Here is a 24,225-nt window from a genome sequence, read left to right on the forward strand (position 1 = left end):
GACCTGCTTTTGCTGCATCCCATAGGTTTTGGGTTGTTGTGTCTCCATTCTCATTTGTTTCTACATATTTTTTTATTTCCTCTTTGATTTCTTCAGTGATCTCTTGGTTATTAAGTAGTGTATTGTTTAGCCTCCATGTGTTTGTATTTTTTACAGATCTTTTCCTGTAACTGATATCTAGTCTCATAGCGTTGTGGTTGGAAAAGGTACTTGATACAATTTCAATTCTCTTAAATTTACCAAGGCTTGATTTGTGACCCAAGATATGATCTATCCTGGAGAATGTTCCATGAGCACTTGAGAAAAATGTGTATTCTGTTGTTTTTGATGGAATGTCCTATAAATATCAACTAAGTCCTTCTTGTTTAATGTATCATTTAAAGCTTGTGTTTCCTTATTTATTTTCATTTTGGATGATCTGTCCATTGGTGATAGTGGGGTTTAAAAGTCCCCTACTATGAATGTGTTACTGTGGATTTCCCCTTTTACAGCTGTTAGTATTTGCCTTATGTATTGAGGTGCCCTTATGTTGGGTGCATAAATATTTACAATTGTTATATCTTCTTCTTGGAACAATACCTTGATCATTAAGTAGTGTCCTTCTTTGTCTCTTGTAATAGTCTTTATTTTAAAGTCTATTTTGTCTGATATGAGAATTGCTACTCCAGCTTTCTTTTGGTTTCCATTTGTATGGAATATCTTTTTCCATCCCCTCACTTTCAGTCTGTATGTGTCTCTAGGTCTGAAATGGGTCTCTTGTAGACAGCATATATATGGGTCTTGTTTTTGTATCCATTCAGCCAATCTGTGTCTTTTGGTGGGAGCATTTAGTGCATTAACATTTAAGGTAATTATCAATATGTATGTTCCTATTCCCATTTTCTTAATTGTTTTTCATTTGTTATTGTAGGTCCTTTCTTCTCTTGTGTTTCTTGCCTAGAGAAGTTCCTTTAGCAGTTGTTGTAAAGCTGGTTTGGTGGTGCTGAACTCTCTCAGCTTTTGCTTGTCTGTAAAGGTTTTAATTTCTCCATCAAATCTGAATGAGATCTTTGCTGGGTAGAGTAATCTTGGCTGTAGGTTTTTGTTCTTCATCACTTTAAATTTGTTCTGCCAGTCCCTTCTGGCTTGCAGAGTTTCTGCTGAAAGATCAGCTGTTAACTTTATGGGGATTCCTTTGTGTGTTATTTGTTGTTTTTCCCTTGCTGCTTTTAATATGTTTCCTTTGTATTTAATTTTTTAGAGTTTGATTAATATGTGTCTTGGCATATTTCTCCTTAGATTTATACTGTATGGGACTCTCTGTGCTTCCTGGACTTGATTAACTATTTCCTTTCCCATATTAGGGAAGTTTTCAACTATAATCTCTTCAAATATTTTCTCAGTCCCTTTCTTTTTCTCTTCTTCTTCTCGAACCCCTATAATTCGAATGTTGGTGCGTTTAATGTTGTCCCAGTGGTCTCTGAGACTGTCCTCAGTTCTTTTCATTCTTTTGTCTTTATTCTGCTCTGCAGTAGTTATTTCCACTATTTTATCTTCCAGGTCACTTATCCATTCTTCTGCTTCAGTTATTCTGCTATTCGTCCCATCTAGAGTATTTTTTATTTCATTTATTGTGTTGTTCATCATTGTTTGTTTCATCTTTAGTTCTTCTAGGTCCTTTTTAAATGTTTCTTGCATTTTGTCCATTCTATTTCCAAGATTTTGGATCATCTTTACTATCATTATTCTGAATTCTTTTTCAGGTAGACTGCCTATTTCCTTTTCATTTTTTAGGTCTGGTGGGTTTTTATCTTGTTCCTTCATCTTCTGTGTGTTTTTCTGTCTTCTCATTTTGCTTGTCTTACTGTGTTTGGGGTCTCCTTTTTGCAGGCTGCAGATTCGTAGTTCCTGTTGGTTTTGGTGTCTGTCCCCAGTGGCTAAAGTTGGTTCAGTGGGTTGTGTAGGCTTCCTGGTGAAGGGGACTAGTGCCTGTGTTCTGGTGGATGAGGCTGGATCTTGTATTTCTGGTGGGCATGTCCACGTCTGGTTGTGTGTTTTGGGGTGTCTGTGGACTTATTATGATTTTAGGCAGCCTCTCTGCTAATGGGTGGGGTTGTGTTCCTGTCTTGCTAGTTGTTTGGCATAGGGTGTCCAGCACTGTAGCTTGCTGGTCGTTGAGTGAAGCTGGGTGCTGGTGTTGAGATGGTGATCTCTGGGAGATTTTCGCCGTTTAATATTGCGTGGAGCTGGGAGGTCTCTTGTTGACCAGTGTCCTGAAGTTGGCTCTCCCACCTCAGAGACACAGCACTGACTCCTGGCTGCAGCACCAGGAGCCTTTCATCCACATGGCTCATAGTAAAAGGGAAAAAAAGTAGAAAGAAAGAATTAGTATAAGAAAGAAGGAAAGAAAGAAAGAAAGAAAGGAAGGAAGGAAGGAAGGAAGAAAGGAAGAAAGAAAGGTGGGAGGGAGGAGGGAGGAAGGAAGGAATGAAGGCAAGGAAGGAGGGAAAGAAGGAAAGAAAGAAAGAAGATAAAGTAAAATAAAATAAAGTAAGGTAAAATGTAATAAAAGTTATTAAAATAAATAAATAATTATTAAGAAAAAAATTTAATAAAAAAACAAACGGATGGATAGAACCCTAGGACAAATGGTGGAAGCAAAGCTATACAGACAAAATCTCACACAGAAGCATACACATACACACTCACAAAAAGAGGAAAAGGGGAAAAAATTATAAATCTTGCAGTCAAAGTCCACCTCCTCAATTTGGGATGATTCGTTGTTGTCTATTCAGGTATTCCACAGATGCAGGGTACATCAAGTTGATTGTGGAGCTTTAATCCGCTGGTTCTGAGGCTGCTGGGAGAGATTTCCCTTTCTCTTCTTTGTTTTCACAGCTCCCAGAGGCTCAGCTTTGGATTTGGCCCCGCCTCTGCGTGTATTTCGCCGGAGGGCGTCTGTTCTTCGCTCAGAGAGGACAGGGTTAAAGAGCAGCTGATTCGGGGACTCTGGCTCACTCAGGTCGGGGGTAGGGAGGGGCACAATATGGGGCAAGCCTGCGGTGGCAGAGTCTGGCGTGACTTTGCACCAGCCTGAGGCGCCCCGTGCATTCTCCTGGGGAAGTTGTCTCTGGATCCCAGGACCCCGGCAGTGGCGAGCTGCACAGGCTCCCCGGAAGGGAGGTGTGGATCGTGACCTGTGCTTGCACACAGGCTTCTTGGTGGCGGCGGCAGCAGCCTTAGCATCTCATGCCTGTCTCTGGGGTCCGCTCTGATAGCCGCAGTTCGTGCCCGTCTCTGGAGCTCCTTTAAGCAGCGCTCTTAATCCCCTCTCCTCACGTACCAGGAAACAAAGAAGGAAGAAAAAGTCTCTTGCCTCTCCTAAGTGGTTCTTTTTCACGTACAGTCCATCACTTTTTATAGTTTTCATTTCCCTGCCAACATTTTTACTTGGCTTTTATCTCCTTGAACACAGTGAACATAGCTGTTTTAGTCTGCCCTGTAATTCCATATGTAGAGCTCCTATAGGACTGTTTCTATTGGTTTTCTCTAATGGTGTTTTGTCTTTTCATATATTTGAAATTTTATTTGTAGCAATAATTTGAGGCCTAGGGTGCTATTATGTTTCTCCAGGGAAGAGATTCTTTGCTTTCTCCAGATGTCTAAGGTCATTTAGATGTTTAGGACTACATAATGTAATTTCCAAAATTGAGGTTTTCAGAGCCAACCAACTGATGTGAAAGAAGATGATAGATTTTTGCAAGACTGGTTTATTTCAAACTTACTCTTAGGATACCTCTTAGGAGTCGTAGTCTGTCATGTCTGGACACAGGTTGGAAGAAGGATTTCCAGACACAAAATATTTTAGAAAAGAGTGAGTTTATGAAGAACAAAGAGCAGAGTTAGTGAGGGGCACTTCAAATACAGTGGGGCCGACTTCCTGATAGACCAGGGAGAGCTGGTCCCCTTTGTGGGCTAGTAGCCAACTTTTATAGCCTCAAGACAAAGAAAATTCCTGCTGGCAGGATGGCATTAGGTGATTGGTCAGGATGCTACAAGGTTACTACATGGTGATTATTTTGCCTAATGTGGGGTGGGGGGGGACACTGTCTGGTTTAGATTAGGAGAGCCCATGGCAACAGTTGCTATGGGAGCTTGGTTAATTCTTGAATTTTTGTCCTGTGTCCTTGATGTAGGGTGTCCTTTATGTAGGGTTCCACATAGTCCAAAGTGGATGTTGATTTACCCTTTTTGGGCTCTGGATTCTGATCTCTGTCCTCCTAGACCCAGGAGGCTGCCAGAAACAGAACTTAGCTAATTATTCCAGAGCCACAAATGCCTCCAGGGCAAAAATAGTCCTTAGTGTTAGTTTACCTCCCTGAGTTCCAGACTTCTCCAGACTGGCAACTTCGCACTATCTTGTTGGGTCTTGGGTAGTCTTAAAGAGATGGTTTTTATATTTTTTCCAGTTATTTTAGTTATCATACGTGGAAAGATGGTCTGAATTTTGCAAGTTATACTGAAGCAGATATTCTCGTGCTGGTTTGTTTGTTGGTTTGTTTCTTTCTTTCTCCTACTGAATGATTCTTTAAATTCCACAGTGTTTTACAATTTTCAACAGTTTCACATACATGATTTCATATAATTCCATAATAACCCTTTTTTTCCCCTACCCCTATGTTGCCCCTCCCTCTTTCCTCTCCCCACAGGTAACCACTAGTTTGTTCCCTATATCTGTGAGTCTACTTCATTTTTGTTTTATTCACTAGTTTGTTATATTTTTGAGATCCCACATGCAAGTGATATCATACAGTATTTGCCTTTCTCTGTCTGACTTATTTCACTTAGCATAATGCCCTCCATGTCCATCCATGTTGCTGCAAATGGCAAAATTTCATTCTGTTTTATGGCTGAGTAATATTCCATTGGATATATGATATACCATGGCTTCTTTATCCATTCATCTGTTGATGGACATTTAAGTTGCTTCCATACCTTGGCAATTGTAAATAATGCTGCTATGAACATTGGGGTGCATGTATCTTTTTGAATTAGAGTTTTTGTTTTTTTCAAATATATACCCAGGAGTGGAATTGCTGGGTCATATGGTAGTTCTAGTTTTAGTTTTTTGAGAAACCTCCATACTGTTTTCCATAGTGGCTGTACCAATTTTTATTCCCACCAATAGTGTGCAAGAGTTCCCTTTTCTCCACATCCTCATCAGCATTTGTTATTTGTAGGCTTTTGATGATAGCCATTCTGACAGATGTAAGGTGATATCTCATTGTGGTTTTGATTTGCATTTCCCTGATGATAAGTGATGTTGAACATACTTTAATGTACCTGTTGGCCATCTGCATTTCCTCTTTGGAAATATATCTATTCAGGTCTTCTGCCCATTTTTTAATCAGTTTTTTTTTTAATGTTGAGTTGTATGAACTGTTTTTATTATGTTGGATATATTAACTTCTTATCAGTTATATCATTTGCAAATATTTTTTCCCATTCAGTAGGTTGTCTTTTTGTTTTGTCAATGGCTTCCTTTGCTGTGCAAAAGCTTTTAAGTTTAATTAGGTCCCATTTTTAAAATTTTGCTTTTATTTCCTTTGCTTTAGGAGATAGATCCAAAAAAATATTGCTATAATTTATGTCAAAGAGTGTTCTGCCTATGATTTCCTCTAGGAGTTTTATGGTTTCTTGTTTTACATTTAGGTCTTTAATCTATTTTGAGTTTATTTTTGTATCTGGTTTTAGAAAATGTTCTAATTTCATTATTTTACATGTAGCTGTCCAGTTTTCCCAACACTACTTATTGAAGAGACTGTCTTTTCTTCATTTTATATTCTTACCTCCTTTGTTATAGATTCACCATAAGTGCGTGAACTTATTTCTGGGCTGTTTATTCTGTTCCATTGATTTGTGTGTCTGTTTTTGTGCCAGTGCCATGATGTTTTGATGACTGTACCTTTGTGGAATATTCTGAAGTCAGGCGGCATGATTCCTCCAGCTCTGTTCTTCTTTCTCAAGATTCTTGTGGCTATTTGGGGTCTTTCGTGTTTCCATACAAATTGTAAAATTTTTTGTTCTAGTTCTGTGAAAAATGCCATTGGTATTTTAATAGAGATAGCATTGAATCTGTAGATTACCTTGGGTAGTATGGTTATCTAACAATATTAGTTCTTTCAATCCAAGAACATGGTACTTTTTAATGATAATGAATTTGAATATCCTCTGTTCTTTGGTTTTTGCATTTCCAAACTGGAAGGAATGACTTATACTACAGCTTCCTTCCTGAAGCCTGTAAGCCACATTTTTCTCCTTATTCCTCAAACAAGCATACCCTTAAGATATACAATACAAGCTTATCTCTCCCTGTCTCCAGTGAAGGAACATAACCCCACTAAGATATATTTGTTTCCTTATCTCTTCCATTTACTCATTTTCCTACGATTTCCTTCCACTTTCAGTTTGGAATTCATGTTACTAGTGCCCATAGTTATTTCTCAACTTTGAATTTTCAGTACACCACTTGCCTCAATCTCCAGCCCTGGATCAAGCTAGCTAAACTCTTTCTTCATCCTTGCCTCTGTGCTCCTAAACAGTGTGAGAAAGAATGCATAACCTTACAGTATATTCATCAAAAGTCTATAATTTCTAAATTCTAACTGTGGCACAATTGGCAATCCTTTTGATTCTTGCTCAAAATATTCTCTTTCTCAAAATTTCATGTCTCTTCTGAAGTCTGTTAACCTTACCTCTAAGTCTCTCAATAATTAACCCTTACTTGCTTTATAGAAATATAAGGGAATCTGGAGTAAACCCTAGTTGTATTCCAATCTTGTAAGGTCACATGTTTCTCCTCATTCTTAATTATTTTTTTCCTGTCTCAGAGGAAGTGGTGTCTCTACTTTTTCAAAGGCTATTCATCCAACTGTACTCTTAAGTTTTATTTATTTATTTATTATTGAACTATAGTTGATTTAAAATATGTATTATTTTCAGGTGTACAGAAAAGTGATTCAGATATATATATATCTGAATATAAAAGAAATAAATATAAATACATTTATATTTAAAATATAAAATTCTGAAAAGGATTTTCAGATTCTTTTCCATTATAGGTTATTACAAGATATTGACTATAGCTCCCTGTACTATATAGTAGGTCTTTGTTTTTTATCTATTTCATATATAGTGGTATGTATCTGTTAATCCCATACTCCTAATTTATCCCTACCCCACCCTTTTCCCTTTTGGTAATCATAAATTTGTCTTCTACGTCTGTGAGTCTGTTTTTGTTTTGTAAATACGTTCATTTGTATTATTTTTTAGATTACACATATTAGTGATATCATGTAATATTTGTCTTTGTCTGACTTACTTCACTTAGTATGATAATCTCTAGGTCCATCGATGTTGCTGCAAATGACAATATTTCATTCTTTTTATGACCTAGTAATATTCCTTAAATTATTGACTCCTATCTTTCCTGGGTTCTCACTCCATTAGTGGCTCCTTTTCTTGTATTTGCAATTACTCCCTCTTCACCAACCCCTTCCTCTCAAATTATAAACCCCCTAAAGCATCCTCCAGCCTAGAAAATAAAACAAGATGAAAAAAACCAAAAAACCTGTATTGAATGAATGTCAACAAATGTTCAATTTATCACTAGCCTTATATGCTGGCAGAAATTCTACATGACAATTAAGAGCATTTGTAAGGTAACATGATTTTCCTTGCTTCCAAAGCAAATTCTGGTGAGAACATAAAGAACACCTCTAATGCTATATAATTAACAATATCTTTGTGGAAATGAAGTTCTCATGCTCGGTACTACATGCAAACCTCCAATATCTTTCCCATTTGTTCTTCATAACCTCTGACTTTTAGGACTGATTTCAATCCTAAGTGCTGTTCACCAATCTAGCAGTGTTTGAGGGGTAATGGAAGGATTTACTACACTAGCATCTAGTGCGTGAGGGATCCAAATTTACCATTTTGTTTTTCATCCTTTTTTATCAGGCATTATGGTCTAATTTGCCATTCCTATTTCCTCTAGGACAATATTTCTCAAACCTAGATGCCCATTGGAATCATATATGAAACTTAAAAAAAAAAAACTTACGTGCAGGCACCATCCTCAAGAGTTGTCTGATTCAAATAGTCTGGGGTGAAGTCCAGCCATTATAATTTTTTAAAAGCTCCTTTGGTCATTGTAATGCACAGCTAGTTGAGAACCATGTCCCTAGTTGAGCGACATGTGAGATACTAATACCATAGCATAAATCAGCTTTCTCTCTTACTGTCTTTATGTGATCCATAAAGAGATAGTGTGTTAGCACTGGGTCCTGAGCTCATCTTCCTGAAGGGAGAGGAAAATAATCCAGAGGTAATTTGGCCTCAAAATCAGTCAAATTTTGTTATGATCTGATAGTGATAGTGAAATATGAATTACTCCCATTTTCTCAGTCTATAGGTGAAAACTCTTTTTTGGTTTGAAAAGACTCATTGTTTGCCTTCCAGTCCAGAGAAAGCAAACTGCTTTCCTTTGGCGTGCCTTCATGATTATACAGATCCATTTTCTAAAGGAAGTTCCAAATAAAGAGAACACATCATCTACGGTGACTGAGAAACATAGTTTTATGGTGCTGGTTTTAGAATTATCTCTTGACATTAACATTTTTATGCACCCCCCTATTAAGTTTTATGCTTGGATGTAATGCCACCAGGTAGGAATCAAGGTAAATGTCATATCCCAAATCCACAGAGTCAGAGCCTAACTGTGGGTTATCAAATGTATCTTTTTATGTGCTGTTACTCATAGTGTATGATTTATACACACTGCTTTTGGAAGCTGCATTAACTGAAAGAAGCTGGCTTGTGGAGGGGCAAAAAAGTACATATACAGGCTGGCTTAGTTGAACTGTGTTGATTTATCTCTAGAACAGTCTTTACAATTCTTTGTTCACAGAGGTCTGCTGAAAGTGACTCAATGTAGATGAAAACAGCTTGCTTAACCATTCCTGAAACACAGGAAAAATTAAAATATATTTTTTTCTTTGTCAAGCAATAAAAACAATGCCAGATTGTTAATGCTTTTTTTGTACCTTTCACTTGAAAGACCTCAAAAGAACATTGAGGAGAATAAAGGCAAAATCTATTCCCCAATGGCGTCATTATACATGTTGAAGCCTCTAAAACTAAAATTCTAAAGACATTCAGGAAGAGTAGAGGAATAAATGACAGCAAACTGAAGAGTGTGTCTCCAGAGCTTTGTTCAACCTGCTTTGTTCAAATTTATTCAAATTGCATGATGAAAAGCAAAGATCTCATTTGTTTCAACATTAAAGTAGTAAATTAGTGAATGGTGAGTCGCTAATTGTCCTGTAAAGCATTTAAGGTGCCAGGGGTGCCCCATTGCTGATACTTTAGATTGCATTCTCATGGTTGAAGTGAAAGCAACCCTTAGAAAATATAAAACAATGTTTTTAATAATTTAAGCTGGTTCGATTCAAACATGATTTTCGTTCTGAAATATTTATCGAAGCTCCTGCTTTTATTTGAGATGAGCAAGTTTCATTTTAGACTTCAAGACATCAAATAGAAATTCATTTTCAATATGGGGCTAAAGTAGGGAGATAGATTATCTCTGTCCAGTGCTGTGTTTCCTTCCTGGCTGTGTCTGCTTACTTGAATTAGCAGGTTTGGTTAAATTTTACTTGAATTTTTAGTGACCTTTTCTAATCCTGACTGTTTCATAATTTAATGTCTTGACCTTCGTTTTCTGTAGAGCCACCTCAGTGATAAATGCAGAGATTTAATAACTAGAACTGGTTGACAGGTGACCTTTCGTACCTGGCCATTTCTCTTTGCTGGGGAAACCACACTGTTTTGCAAGTTTTAATTCACAGATTTTAATTATCTATTGTATTGTCTATAAGCTTATTCATGGAGAAAAAAGTAAAGGTTAAATATTTCATTCTTCTTACTGATTAAAATGTAAAGTGCTTGGCAGTTGTTCCAATATATCATTCAAAAAGGAAAGGGCAGTTTGTCAGATTCTTACCCAAAGAAGAGAGAAGGGGAATTTTCCAGAGTGGTTGGTAGCGAGCAGGATGGAGAAAGTGGCCAGGGGTGAGCTGTCTCATTAGCTGGATGAGGGTGACCGTGTGTGTGTGTGTGTGTGTGTGTGTGTGTGTGTGTGTGTGTGTGTGTAAATTTAGAGTAGAAAAACAGAAAGAAGTCTTTAACTATATGTGTCCTAGTTTGAAGAGAAAAGTGACTGTGACTCAACAAAAGGTGAAACTTGCCGATCAGAGTGAATGACCTGTTAGTTTTGGTCATTTTTATTTTTTTCCAACCAGGCAAGGATCAGTTGGGCATGTCATGGTAAATTGGTTCCTAGAGTCCATCTAAATAATATTTACACACAGGAAAATAAGGCTAATTATTAAAATACCACAGACTCTTAAAAAGAGATGAGAAGATCCACGTCTTCCTCCTTACCTCCATAGTAGCAAGGATTTCTGGCGCTTACATTCTTCAACGTTTATGCAAACGAGAATCCATTTCTGTGCTAAATGCTCATGCTTCGGAAAAGATAAAAATAATAATCAGCATGCCTGTAAAATGACCTACAGGATGAGCATAGTATCCCAGGCAGCCAGTGTCCCAGAACCTTCATGCCTTCTTCATATGGAGAGGGGAGCGACTCAAAGAGTTAGAGGAGGGCATGGCGTCTCCAGCAGACTTTGCTTCCCAAGGACTTGAAAGCAACCACTGGGGGCTTCTAGAGTGTATTTGCCTCAAGGAGTCTTTCCGACAGGGGGAGGTATTCTCTTTAGCCACGGAGACCAGCTTATAACAACATCTGCCATGGCCTTTTGTTTTCTCGGACATGGACTGTAATCATTTAATGCTTCAGAAAGAAACACGATTCACTGCTGCTATGAAACAAAGTTTGAAAAGCAAATTGAGTGAAAAGATGTGGAGGACCATTTTAAAGCCAATAAAATTGGTCATGATTAGATTATCTTATACTAAAATTTCAGCCGTATTTCAAACTGAAATATTAAGAAAAAAATGTCCACATAATTTCTTCTGCCATCATAATGCCATTGTCAGAAAGGAGAGGTTAATTCTACCCCCATGCAAACTGTAACACTCCTGAGGAGACTTTCATCAGCTAAGAACTTTGTCCTGTTGTGGTGAAATTCTTGGCCGCCAGCATGGTTAAGAACATTAATTTATAATTTAATATATATAATTTTAATATGATACTGGGTGAGATTTGAGGTGTTTGCCTGTATGTATATTAGGAATAGTGCAAATTAACAGTAACTATTTCTTTAATATCCCCCCCTTCTTAATAGTGCTGTGAGTGCATTTCATGAAAGATAATATGTGCTCTCTTTTTAACCTGAAAGACATGTAGTACCCACTGGACATCATGTTTGTCTCAATTTCGTCAACTCATTAATGGGAAATACAAACTAACTTTTGAAGAATTTATTATGAGAACTGAATGGAATAATGTCATAACGTGCTGGGCAGGATGACTGGCCCATAGTATGTATTCAATCATGTTAATATCAATAAATATAATACACCATACTTATATATCTCCCTCACACTGCTTCTGCCCTCTCTCATCCTCTCCCTGCATCCCAGACAGGAATCAAATCCTTTTTCGTATAAGGAGGCAAATGTCAAGATTTGTTTTAGCAGAGAAAGGACTTGTTTTTCAAGGCAATCCCTTAGACCTTTAAAATAGTATATGAATTGACCCTAGCAGATCATAAAACTTCCCCACCTACCTCAAGGCTGTGTACTGAGGTTAAAGCTCACACTGATTAGAATTCTAAAATAATGTTACCCTTAACAGAGCCTTGCACAGAATAGGTGCTAGGTAAAAATTACTTGATTGTTTACTAGATATCACCAAATACTTAACTTTCCCCAAGCGGACTGTTATTTCCAGATATGCAGGTATAGAGCCAGTATTATTTTGCAGAGGGAGAAAACACCCAAATCAAATAAGGCAAATCTTGGAGATATTGCAGGTTCAGTACTGGACCACTGCAATAAAGTGAATATTGCAGTGAAGTCACACGAATGTTTTGGTTTCCCAGGGCATGTAAAAATTATGTTTACACTATACTGTAGTCTATTAGGTGTGCAATAGCCTTATGTCTAAACAAGTACATGCCTTAATTTAAAAAATACTTTATTGCTAAAATACTCTAACCATCATATGACAATGTGGGTTGCTGCACACCTTCAATTTGTAAAAAACGCAATATCTATGAAGTGCAATAAAACGAAGCACAGTAAAACAAGGTATGCCTGTATAATGATGTTACCACTAAAAAAAAAATCAGTGTCTTAGATGTCAAATAAAAGAAAGCATTTGACATTTGTGAGCTTTCTCTTAACAGTGACACAGTTGCCTAGACGGGGTCGGCTGTTTATTTGTGGTGATCTCAGTTTATAGACACAGCCCAAGCCCAGGCAAAGCGTTTGGCTTGATGTTTTGAGTGTACAAGAGGAAAAGACAAAGAGGTCAAGTTTGTTTTTAATAAAGAAAAACAAAAAACAGGGACAAGTCAACTGAAAAGGAGAATTGAAAGTTAAGATGAGGCTTGATAAAGTGGAGCCAGATAAATCTTTCCAAAGGTCTCGGAAAATCCAGGGCCTCAATCTAGAAAGAAACTGCTTACTGAGGCAGAACTGAGCGAGTGGACACATATGGAATACATTTTCAAGCAAGGGCCTCAAATCAAATAACATAAACGAGCTCAAGAAACAAACAGCAGGACGTTTTAACAAAGAAAGTTGAGATCACAAGATGCAGGGATAAAGCTAATAAAAGGAACTGAGATAACCAGATAAGAGCAGCTCTTGGGTCAAACCATCCATTCATGCCCAGGTGCGTCTTTCTTTTTATCATAGCTCACTGTAGTTTGAAGGTGCCTTCAAACGTATAAATGAGTCCCTTGTGCTTTAACAAGCTCTTCGTGTTACCTGAAGCTTCTGATTATGATTAGGTTTGTTTCATTCATCCAGCCCTGCGCTCCTATCATACTGTAAAGATGGTGCCTGCAACCAAGTGGTAAATAGAGCAGTCACTCCATGCGGCCATGTCTCCTGGCACCTCATTCAGGAAACCAGACAGCTAGGCAGGTCTGAGAACAAGAAGTATGACATGCAGAAGTTTCTTACCACTCTGGCTGTGGTGACAATGTGGCCAAGCGAATAGTATAAAAGAAAGGGGCAATTTAAAGATCACTACCTATCCCCAGTCATTACATTCGTAGCACCCTGCCCAATTACATGTTCGTCACATAGACAAGAGGCTGTTATTCCCAGTGTTTGCCCTCAAGTTGTTAGGTAGCTGCTGACCTCGGAAACTGCACAGCTGCAGCCTCCTGATATGTTGTCATGAAACAGATTGTGATGTCTTAATAGATCACTCTCAGAGGTCACAATTGTCAAGTGAAACCAGTATACTGATTTTTATTAGTTAAATTAAGCTTTGTTACAGCAGAACCAGCTAATTCACTTTAACGACTTGGAAATCCAATGCAGATTGCTACATGTTGTAGATTAGAACACATCCAAGGCTTTTTCTTTATATCTTCCTTTTTGATTCTTTTTTTAATGTGTGGAGGCCTGTATCCTCAAAATGTTTTTATTATACAATGAAGCAACTTCTTGGAACAATAAATGGAACCTAACCTCCCTGTGCCGTATGCATCTTGGTGATAAGTTGGAATGTGCCATGTGACCCACACAATTTAAATCAGGCATTGATTTGCGTGACTGTAAGTGAGTTTGGAGGACTCCGCTAAGTGTAATGGATGTCAGGCCCAGCTGCAAATCGTCTGGCAGGAAGAACATTGTGTTCTTCCTTATCATCCCCAAAGACTGTGGGCTCCTAGGTGCATGAGAAAGGGACTTAGATCAATGCCTGATTCTCAGAGGCATCCCCTTGTGCCTCCATGTGCCCACTGGTGAAGTTTTCACTATGGCACCAACCTAGAGAACCCCATTTCCAAGTGCTCTAATATACTCACCCGCTTTGAGCGGACCTATTCTAACCTGGTGCCTGGATCACCTGCTGCCCACCCTAGTTCAGAAATCTTACTGTAGCAGGAGTGATGGACAGTCCCTTTCATAGTAGAGTTTTAAGGCACTTCACAAATGGACCTTTGTGGGCTGCATAAGTAAAGTTTTTTTGAAATAAATACCCTTGTCATTCTAGTGTATTTTACAGTGTACTATAAAAACAAAATTAAAGAAGTTAAATTAATGTAATAACTGTTAGCATCCAGAATACAATGGGAAGCATAAGGATGCTCATCAAAGCAATTTTTATGTGATATAAAAAAAATCAGATAATAGCTAATGCCCAGAAAGAGGCAGATAGGTACTTTATGGTACGTCCATACAATGGAATATTATGCAGGCATTAAAAATATCGCTAAGGACTATTTACTAACATGGGAAAGTTTAATGATGTGAAATTAATTGAAAAATCAAGGCGGCCAAATTGTATAAATGGTATTTCTCAACATGTCTAGAAGGAAGAAAATACTACAAAACATTGTAGCCATTGTTGAGTGGTGGAAATATGGAGAGTTTTAATCTTTTTATATTCTTCAAGTTTTCCACAACAAGCCCATATTACTTTAATAATCAGGAAGATAAATAAGAGCTGCTTGAGTAGTTTTGTTATAACATTTGCTTCAGGAGTCTGTGTTCAAGTCACCTTAAATCTAACAGGTCTGGAAATGAGCTCCTGCTTCCTCCCCCAGTCTGTTTCTCCTGAAGCCTTCTCCTTCTCAGTTAAAGGCAGCTCCAGGCTTCCAATTTCTTAGGCTAAAAATCTGAAGTTATCCTCGACTCCTTTCTCTCTCTCAGATCTCACCTTCCATCTACTGGTCAACCCAGCAAGCCCTACCTTCAGAAAACATCCAGCATGTGACCAGCTTCTTACCACCTCCTCTGCTACCCAACCTGGTCCAAGCCATCATCCTCTCTTGCTGGGATTATGGCAGCATCCTGTTCTCACAGTTTCTACCCCTGCCTTCCTTGTGTCAGTTTTCCACACAGCAGCCAAAGCTGTTACAGTGTGACTTGGATCAGTCATTCCCCTGCCCAGAGCCCTCAGTGACTCTTAAGTAAAAGGCCCTAAGTGATAGCTCCCCTGCCACCTCTTTTGTCCCAGTACTCACTTGCTATTCTCAATGCTCTGCCAGGCCACATTGCCCTCCCTATTGTTCCTCTCCTACCCTGGGATATTTGCAGAGACTTTTGCTTTTGCTTTGCAGGAATGCCTTTTTTTTTGTTTTTTTTTTGCAAAATCCCATGGTCAGCCCTTTTACTTCATTCACGTCTTTCCTCAAATATAATTTTTTCCTGAGGCCTTTTCTGGTCACTCCACCAATACACACACATACATTCACATAGATACATCCTTCCTTCCTTCCTTGCTTTAATTTTCCCTATTTAGCACTTACCTCCATCTAACACATACTGTGCAGATTTGCCTGTTGCCTTTCTTCCCTCACTTGAATGTAAGCCCTGTGAGGGCAGGGATATTTGTTTAAAATTTTCACAGCTGAATCCCCAACCCCTAGAACATAGTACATGGTAGTTAGTAGTTAGTCAAATAACTACTTTGAGTCCCTACCATTGACAGTTGTGTGATAATTATCCTGGTGACTTTTCTGAGTCTCTTTGCTACTCAATTTGTCCACCTAGTTTGAACCTGTTGGTATGTTGATATGTTTCTTCTGGATTGCTTTTCTCTTTTCAACTAAATCAGTAATTCTAGATGAATTGGAAAAGTCCATTTCTTCCCTAATATTAAGTTCAGGGTCCTAATAAATTATCTTAATTAATAAATTATCTTAATTATCTAAATTAAATTGCTTTCATTTCCTGACTTAACCGCTATGTATTGAGCTACTATAGTATTCTAGGGACTTCTGGGGAGTGAGGTTAAAATGAAGAAGACAGACATTGATTCTGCTGTTACTGAGTTTACCGTCTAGTGGACAGGCGTAATTAATAATAAGCTAAAGTGTGACACAACTACTGTTGGTTTGGTATAAATATATTTCAGAGGTATTCCCACACTCAGCAGTTATGCACAATATCTGGATTTTCTGTTTTCCCAGAGGAACTTGTTTGGATAGATGGAACTTACTAATTTACACATTTCTTCCCCCGCCCTGTTTCTCTTTTTGTTTTTCAGCCTTTGCAACTGGACTGTAACCTTTGTGCCATAGTGTCAAACTCAGGTCAGATGGTTGGCCAGAAGGTGGGGAATGAGATAGATCAGTCTTCCTGCATTTGGAGAATGAACAATGCCCCCACCAAGGGCTATGAAGAAGATGTTGGCCGCATGACAATGATTCGAGTTGTATCCCATACCAGCGTTCCTCTTTTGCTGAAAAACCCTGATTATTTTTTCAAGGAAGCAAATGCTACTATTTATGTTATTTGGGGCCCTTTCCGCAATATGAGGAAAGACGGCAATGGCATTGTTTACAACATGTTGAAAAAGACTGTTGACATCTATCCCAATGCCCAGATTTACGTGACCACGGAGAAACGCATGAGTTACTGTGATGGAGTGTTTAAGAAGGAAACTGGGAAAGACAGGTGAGTCCTCTGAGAAGCAGCCTTATTGTCTTTTATGCTAAATCTTTGCTGAGTTCTTTTGCCAGCTATCAAATGAACAGAGTAACTTTTCAAAGTGATTGTTATATGTTTTTGACTATTATGATTACTTGATGAGCCAGCAGCTAGGCTCCATTTATTCCACCTACCCCACCTTCTGTTCTCTCCCTTTTGATTGGCTTGAGGCTCCAAAAAAGCACTGGCTGCTTCCCCAAGATATCTTTAGATTTCTTCTTATTTAGCTCAATTTGCTATTGAATAAATTGGATTTTAGCCGAAAGAAGTCTACACATTTCTGTTTTAAAATAGAAGTGTGAGAGAACTTTAGGACCTAAACTCCTTTGGAAGCTGTGGCAAAAATTTACTGAGAGCACAAAACAGAACAAGCTATTGATTCTCTAATAAGGTTGCATAGCTTCTTGCCTGTAAATAGGTCCTACAGTCGTGAACACCATAACTTAGCATTTAACATGTTAAGCAGAATACCATGTTGAAATTATGCATTCCTTAAAATCATTAACAGTGGATTCTTGAAGAGAAATGAGATATACATACCGTTCACTCAATGATCTAAAAACCAATTTGCATTTTTTTCATTACATCTGGTTTTCTGCAGCATTCTGTAAACCACCTTTTCCGAGGCCTGCCTGTCTTATTCTTCTTCTACTCCTTACTTTTCCTGCTTCCTCCCCCTGCTTCCTCTTCCTCTTCCTCTTCTCCCGTGTAACTATTGCTTACCACTCTTTCTTCCTCTTTAGAAAGGTAACCAGTATGTGAGAGAGAAGTAGATTTATAAATCAGTTTACCTTAGTTCATATATCTAGTTCTAATCAAGAACTGCTGCAGGAAAATACTGAAACTGATTGCTGAAAGTTTGAATTACTGTGAATTTTGCTTTTTTGTGTAATACTATGGATAAATTGAGCATTGACTCTAATTCCAATATTAACATTCTGATTTCCTCAAAATATCTGTCTTTCATTCTTCCTTATTATCAAATTTAAACTTTCAACTATATTGCAGTGTGTGCTTGAGAAGGGGAGTTTCTGATGTCTCTGGGTGTAACTTAAATGCTGATAATTATTTTAAAATCTTATCTGGCTCAACTCTCCTGCTGATAATGTAGGTGGAATTTAGTTTTTTCTACTTCTCAGCACCAAAAATGCATAGCTTCTAATGAAATGCAAGACAAATAGCCATGATAGTGGCCTCTTCCACTTTAGTGTTAGCAAGAAGAATCCCAGTGTTAAGATTTGAATCAGTGTAGCATAAACAGTCCAAAGAGACAGGCACTAGGGATTAAAGGTGTAGGTACGTGCTTCAAAGAAATACTCTCACGTGTAGCACCATTCTATATAAATACGACCATTCTCAAGTGGCTTTGGAAATTTCTGGTCTCTCACTAGTCCAGAGCAGTGCAGTTAATTAGGTATATTTGGTTTTTCATTAGTAACATTTAGCCCTCGGGGTATGCCCTAGTCATAACTATAAGCCCTAGAATAATTCTGGGGTATCAGAGAAGAGCTCAGCATGCTGTCTGTCCCCATGTGTTTATATCATGCTGGCTTTGCTGTGAGCTTTCAGTGAGACAGCACTGTCACAGATGTGTGGATTGTACAACAAGCACCAGAAAAGAATAGCTTTGGGAGATTCATTTTCCTACTGGCTGTGATGAGGAAAGCTGTTTGTATAGTGGGAAAAAGCGCACTTGGTAAAATTAATTTGCAGGTATCATTCAATTGGTAGAGTTACCAAAATAAAAGTCGAGAAAACAAGTCAAAATGATTTTATGATGCTTTCTTGCTGTTTTCTTCCCCAAGTCTAATCCCGTCTGGTGCTTCACTGAATACTACAAACAGACCAAAGAAGACAACTATGCTAGAAATGAGCAGAACAGATGGTTTTGGTAAAATCTGGTTGGATGACAAAAGGTCGACCAAAACGACCTCAAGGGTAGCAATCTTCACAATGATTTAAATCTGTACCCTAAATTTAGCTGTGTGGATTTTATTGTTAAAGATTTTCCCATAGTGACCTGATGTTCATTGCCAGATTTCAAAGAAGAATATTTTTTAGCTTTTTATGAAGGAAAATGTCAGACTTATAGGGAGACTAATGCTGTAATGAACTGCTGTATACCACAGCTCAGATTGAATAATTATTAACTCATAGCCAATCTTGTTCTATCTATACCCCTGTACACTTTCTCCCTCCCCAAGGATTATTTTGTCTTGTTCTATCTATACCCCTGTACACTTTCTCCCTCCCCAAGGATTATTTTGAAGCAAATGCCAGATATCATATTATTTTATTCAGAAATATTTCAGCATGTATCTCTAAAAGATAAAGATTCTTAAAAATAAACACAATGTCATTGTCCTACAGAAAAATCAGCATACTTTCTTAATAACAATATATATTTAGTTTGTTTTCAAATTTCACCAATGATCTCATTAATATTTTTAACACTTAATTGAATCGGGATTAGTGTTAAGCTCTGTGCATGTTCAAATCAGGATTAGCATAAGGGCTTTACAAATAATGATACGCCTCCTATATTGCTCTTAACACATGGCTTCTTCTCTCTCACTCTCTCCCTGTATTATTGAAAGAAACCTAGTCATTTGTGCACAATCTAGAATGTGCTGATTGCACCCCCATGATACTTCTACTTTGGTATCTCTATATTGAGGATTTATTGGATTCGGGTCTAATTTTTTAAAAAAAATTTATCAAGACTATTAGGTGATACCTCTATCAGGATGAAGACCATCTAGTTTTCTGTCTCTTTATGTTAGCATTCATTAATGATCATTGTCTAGATCGAATAGTTCATTAGAGATTACAGAATGATGATATTTCATCATTTCTTTTTCATTTATTAACTAATATACCTTATAAAGAGAAACTTGGTCTCATTAACCGTTTGGTTACCATGATATAGAAGATAGTACCAATTCTTTCTCTTTATTAGTTATTTTTTGTTTTTCTTTCTTTTATTTTTTTATACAGCAGGTTCTTATTAGTCATCCATTTTATACACTGCAGTGTATATATGTCAATCCCAACCTCCCAATTCATCACACCGTCCCCACCCCCTGCTGCTTTCCCCCCTTGGTGTCCATATGTTTGTTCTCTACATCTGTGTCTCAATTTCTGCTCTGCAAACTGGTTCATCTGTACCATTTTTCTAGATTCCACATACATGCGTTAATATAGGATATTTGCTTTTCTCTTTTTGACTTACTTCACTCTGTATGACAGTCTCTAGATGCATCCACGTCTCCACAAATGACCCAACTTCATGCCTTTTTATGGCTGAGTAATATTCCATTGTATATATGTACCACATCTTCTTTATTCATTTGTCTGTCGATGGGCATGTAGGTTGTTCCATGTCCTGGCTATTGTAAATAGTGCTGCAATGAACATTGGGGTGCATGTGTCTTTTTGAATTATGGTTTTCTCTGGGTATATGCCCAGTAGTGGGATTGCTGGTCATAGGGTAGTTCTATTTTTAGTTTTTAAGGAGCCTCCATACTGTTCTGCATAGTGGCTGTATCAATGTACATTCCCACCAATAGTGCAAGAGGTTTCCCTTTTCTCCACACCCTCTCCAGCATTTGTTGTTCGTAGATTTTCTGAAGATGCCCATTCTGACTGGTGTGAGGTGATACCTCATTGTAGTTTTGATTTGCATTTCTCTAATAATTAGTGATGTTGAGCAGCTTTTCATGTGCTGTCTTCTTTGCAGAAATGTCTAGGTCTTCTGCCCATTTTTGGATTGGATTGTTTGTTTTTTTAATATTGAGCTGCATGAGCTGTTTATATATTTTGGAGATTAATCCTTTGTCTGTTGATTTGTTTGCAAATATTTTCTCCCATTTTGAGGGTTGTCTTTTCATCTTGTTTATGGTTTCCTTTGCTGTGCAAAAGCTGTGAAGTTTCATTAGGTCCCATTTGTTTATTTTTGTTTTTATTTCCATTACTCTAGGAGGTGGATCAAAAAAAGATCTTGCTGTGATTTATGTCAAAGAGTGTTCTTCCTATGTTTTCCTCTAAGAGTTTTATAGTGTCTGGTCTTACATTTAGGTCTCTAATCCATTTTGAGTTTATTTTTGTGTCTGGTGTTAGGGAGTGTTCTAATTTCATTCTTTTACATGTAGCTGTCCAGTTTTCCCAGCACCACTTATTGAAGAGACTGTCTTTTCTCCATTGTATATCCTTGCCTCCTTTGTCATAGATTAGTTGACCGTAGGTGTGTGGGTTTATCTCTGGGCTTTCTATCTTGTTCCATTAATCTATATTTCTGTTTTTGTGCCAGTACCATATTTTCTTGATTACTGTAGCTTTGTAGTATAGTCTGAAGTCAGGGAGTCTGATTCCTCCAGCTCCGCTTTTTTCCCTCAAGACTGCTTTGGCTATTCAGGGTCTTTTGTGTCTCCATACAAATTTTAAGATTTTTTGTTCTAGTTCTGTAAAAAATGCCATTGGTAATTTGATAGAGATTGCATTGAATCTGTAGATTGCTTTGCGTAGTATAGTCATTTTCACAATGTTGATTCTTACAATCCAGGAAAATGGTATATCTGTCCATCTGCTGGTGTCATCTTTAAATTCTTTCATCAGTGTCTTATAGTTTTCTGCGTACAGGTCTTTTGTCTCCCTAGGTAGGTTTATTCCTAGGTATTTTATTCTTTTTGTTGCAATGGTAAATGGGAGTGTTTCCTTAATTTCACTTTCAGATTTTTCATCATTAGTGTATAGGAATGCAAGAGACTTCTGTGCATTAATTTTGTATCCTGCAAGTTTACCAGATTCATTGATTAGCTCTAGTAGGTTTCTGGTGGCATCTTTAGGATTCTCTATGTATAGTATCATGTCATCTGCAAACAATGACAGTTTTACTTCTTCTTTTCCAATTTGTATTCCTTTTATTTCTCTTTCTTCTCTGATTGCCGTGGCTAGGACTTCCAAAACTGTTGAATAATAGTGGCGACAGTGGACATCCTTGTCTTCTTCCTGATCTTAGAGGAAATGCTTTCAGTTTTTCACCATTGAGAATGATGTTTGCTGTGGGTTTGTTGTATATAGCCTTTATTATGTTGAGGTAGGTTCCCTCTATGCCCATTTTCTGGAGAGCTTTTATCATAAATGCATTTTGAATTTTGTCAAAAGATTTTTCTGCATCTATTGACATGATCACACGGTTTTTATTCTTCAGTTTGTTAATATGGTGTATCACATTGATTGATTTGTGTATATTGAAGAATCTTTGCATCGCTGGGATAAATCCCACTTGATCATGGTGTATGATCCTTTTAATGTGCTGTTGGATTCTGTTTGCTAGTATTTTGTTGAGGATTTTTGCATCTATATTCCTCAGTGATATTGGTCTGTAATTTTCTTTTTTTGTAGTATCTTTGTCTGGTTTTGGTATCAGGGTGATGGTGGCCTCAGGGAATGAGTTTGGGGTGTTAGCTCTTCTCTAAATGTTTGATAGAATTCACCTGTGAAGCCACCTGGTCCTGGACTTTTATTTATTGGAAGACTTATAATCACAGTTTCAATTTCATTACTTGTGATTGGTCTGTTCATATTTTCTAGTTCTTCCTGGTTCAGTTTTGGAAGGTTATACCTTTTACAAATTTGTCCATTTCTTCCAGGTTGTCCATTTTATTGGCATAGAGTTGCTTGTAGTAGTCTCTTAGGATGCTTTGTATTTCTGTGGTGTCTGTTGTAACTTCTTTTTCATTTCTAATTTTATTGATTTGAGTCCTCTCCCACTTTTCCTTTATGAGTCTGGCTAATGGTTTATCAATTTTGTTTATCTTCTCAAAGAATCAGTTTTTAGTTTTATTGATCTTTGCTATTGTTTTCTTTGTTTCTATTTCATTTATTTCTGTTCTTATCCTTATGATTTCTTTCCTTCTGCTAACTTTGGGTTTTGTTTGTTCTTCTTTTTCTGTTTCCTTTAGGTGTAACGTTTGATTGTTTATTTGAGATTTTTTTTTTTCTTGAGGTAGACTTGTATTGCTATAAACTTCCCTCTTAGAACTGCTTTTGCTTCATCCCATAGGTTTTGGATTGTCGTGTTTTCATTGTCTTTTGTCTCTAGGTATTTTTTGATTTCCTCTTTGATTTCTTCTGTGATCTCTTGGGTATTCAGTAATGTATTGTTTAGCCTCCATGTGTTTGTGTTTTTTATGTTTTTCCCCTTGTAATTGACTTCTTATCTCATAGGGTTGTTGTCAGAAAAGACGTTTGATATGATTTCAATTTTCTTAAATTTACTGAGCCTTGATTTGTGACCCAAGATGTTACCTATCCTGGAGAATGTTCCGTGTGCACTTGAGAAGAAAGTGTAATCTGCTGTTTTTGGATGGAGTGTCCTATAACTATCAATTAAATCTATGTGGTCTATTGTGTCATTTAAAGCTTGTGTCTCCTTATTAATTTTCTGTTTGGATGATCTGTCCATTGGTGCAAATGAGGTGTTAAAGTCCCCCACTATTATTGTGTTACTGTCAATTTCCTCTTTTATAGCTGTTAGCAGTTGCCTTATGTATTGATGTGCTCCTATGTTGGGTGCATATATATTTATAATTGTTATATCTTCTTGGATTGATCCCTTGATCATTATGTTGTGTCCTTCTTTGTCTCTTGTAACATTCTTTATTTTAAAGTATATTTTATCTGATATGAGTATTCCTACTCCAGCTTTCTTTTGATTTCCATTTGCATGGAATATCTTTTTCCATCCTCTCACTTTCAGTCTAGTCTGTATGTGTCCCTAGGTCTGAAGTGAGTATCTTGTAGACAGCATATATATGGATCTTGGTTTTGTATCCATTCAGCAAGCCTGTGTCTTTTGGTTGGAGCATTTAATCCATTCACTTTTAAGGTGATTATCGATATGTATGTTCCTTTTACCTATTTCTTCATTGTTTTTGGTTTGTTTTTGTATGTCCTTCTTTCTCTTGTGTTTCCCACTTAGAGAAGTTCCTTTAACATTTGTTGTAGAGCCAGTTTGTTGATGCTGAATTCTCTTAGCTTTTGCTTGTCTGTAAAGCTTTTGATTTCTCCATCAAATCTGTATGAGATTTTTGCTGGGTAGAGTAATCCTGGTTGTACGTTCTTCCCTTTCATCACTTTAAGTATATCATGCCACTCCGTTCTGGCTTGGAGAGTTTCTGCTGAGAAGTCAGCTGTTAACTTTATGGGAGTTCCCTTGTATGTTATTGGTCGTTTTTCCCTTGCTGCTTTCAATAATTTTTCTTTGTCTTTAATTTTTGCCAATTTGATTACTATGCGTCTCATCATGTTTCTCCTTGGTTTTATCCTCTATGGGACTTGCTGTGCTTCCTGGACTTGGGTGGCTATTTCCTTTCCCATGTTAGGGAAGTTTTTGACTATAATCTCTTCAAATATTTTCTCGAGTCCTTTCTCTCTCTCTTCTCCTTCTGGGACCTCTATAAGGCGAATGTTGTTGTGTTTAATGTTCCAGAGGTCTCTTAGGCTGTCTTCATTTCTTTTAATTTTTTTTTCTTTATTCTG

The 24,225-nt window shown here is 37.4% G+C and overlaps 1 protein-coding gene across 8 annotated transcripts in view; it reads left to right on the forward strand.

Annotated features, from left to right (window-relative positions):
* ST6GALNAC3 (ST6 N-acetylgalactosaminide alpha-2,6-sialyltransferase 3) overlaps nt 1-24,225 on the forward strand; it is a 595,740-nt gene that overhangs the window by 356,490 nt on the left and 215,025 nt on the right. For 7 of the 8 annotated variants that reach the window (XR_004345944.1, XM_032606607.1, XM_032606587.1 and 4 more), the window contains exon 3: nt 16,241-16,650. Coding sequence is in view for 7 of the 8 variants with exons in the window: in XM_032606607.1 (XP_032462498.1) it covers nt 16,241-16,650 (410 nt within the window). In the remaining variant the exon portion in view is untranslated. Of the gene's footprint in view, nt 1-16,240; nt 16,651-18,488; nt 19,017-24,225 lie in introns of those variants that run through there. The other variant, XM_032606574.1, reaches the window with a different exon arrangement.

This window comes from Phocoena sinus, chromosome 1 (genome assembly GCF_008692025.1).
Source record: "Phocoena sinus isolate mPhoSin1 chromosome 1, mPhoSin1.pri, whole genome shotgun sequence".
In the NCBI taxonomy this organism is placed as follows: domain Eukaryota; kingdom Metazoa; phylum Chordata; class Mammalia; order Artiodactyla; family Phocoenidae; genus Phocoena; species Phocoena sinus.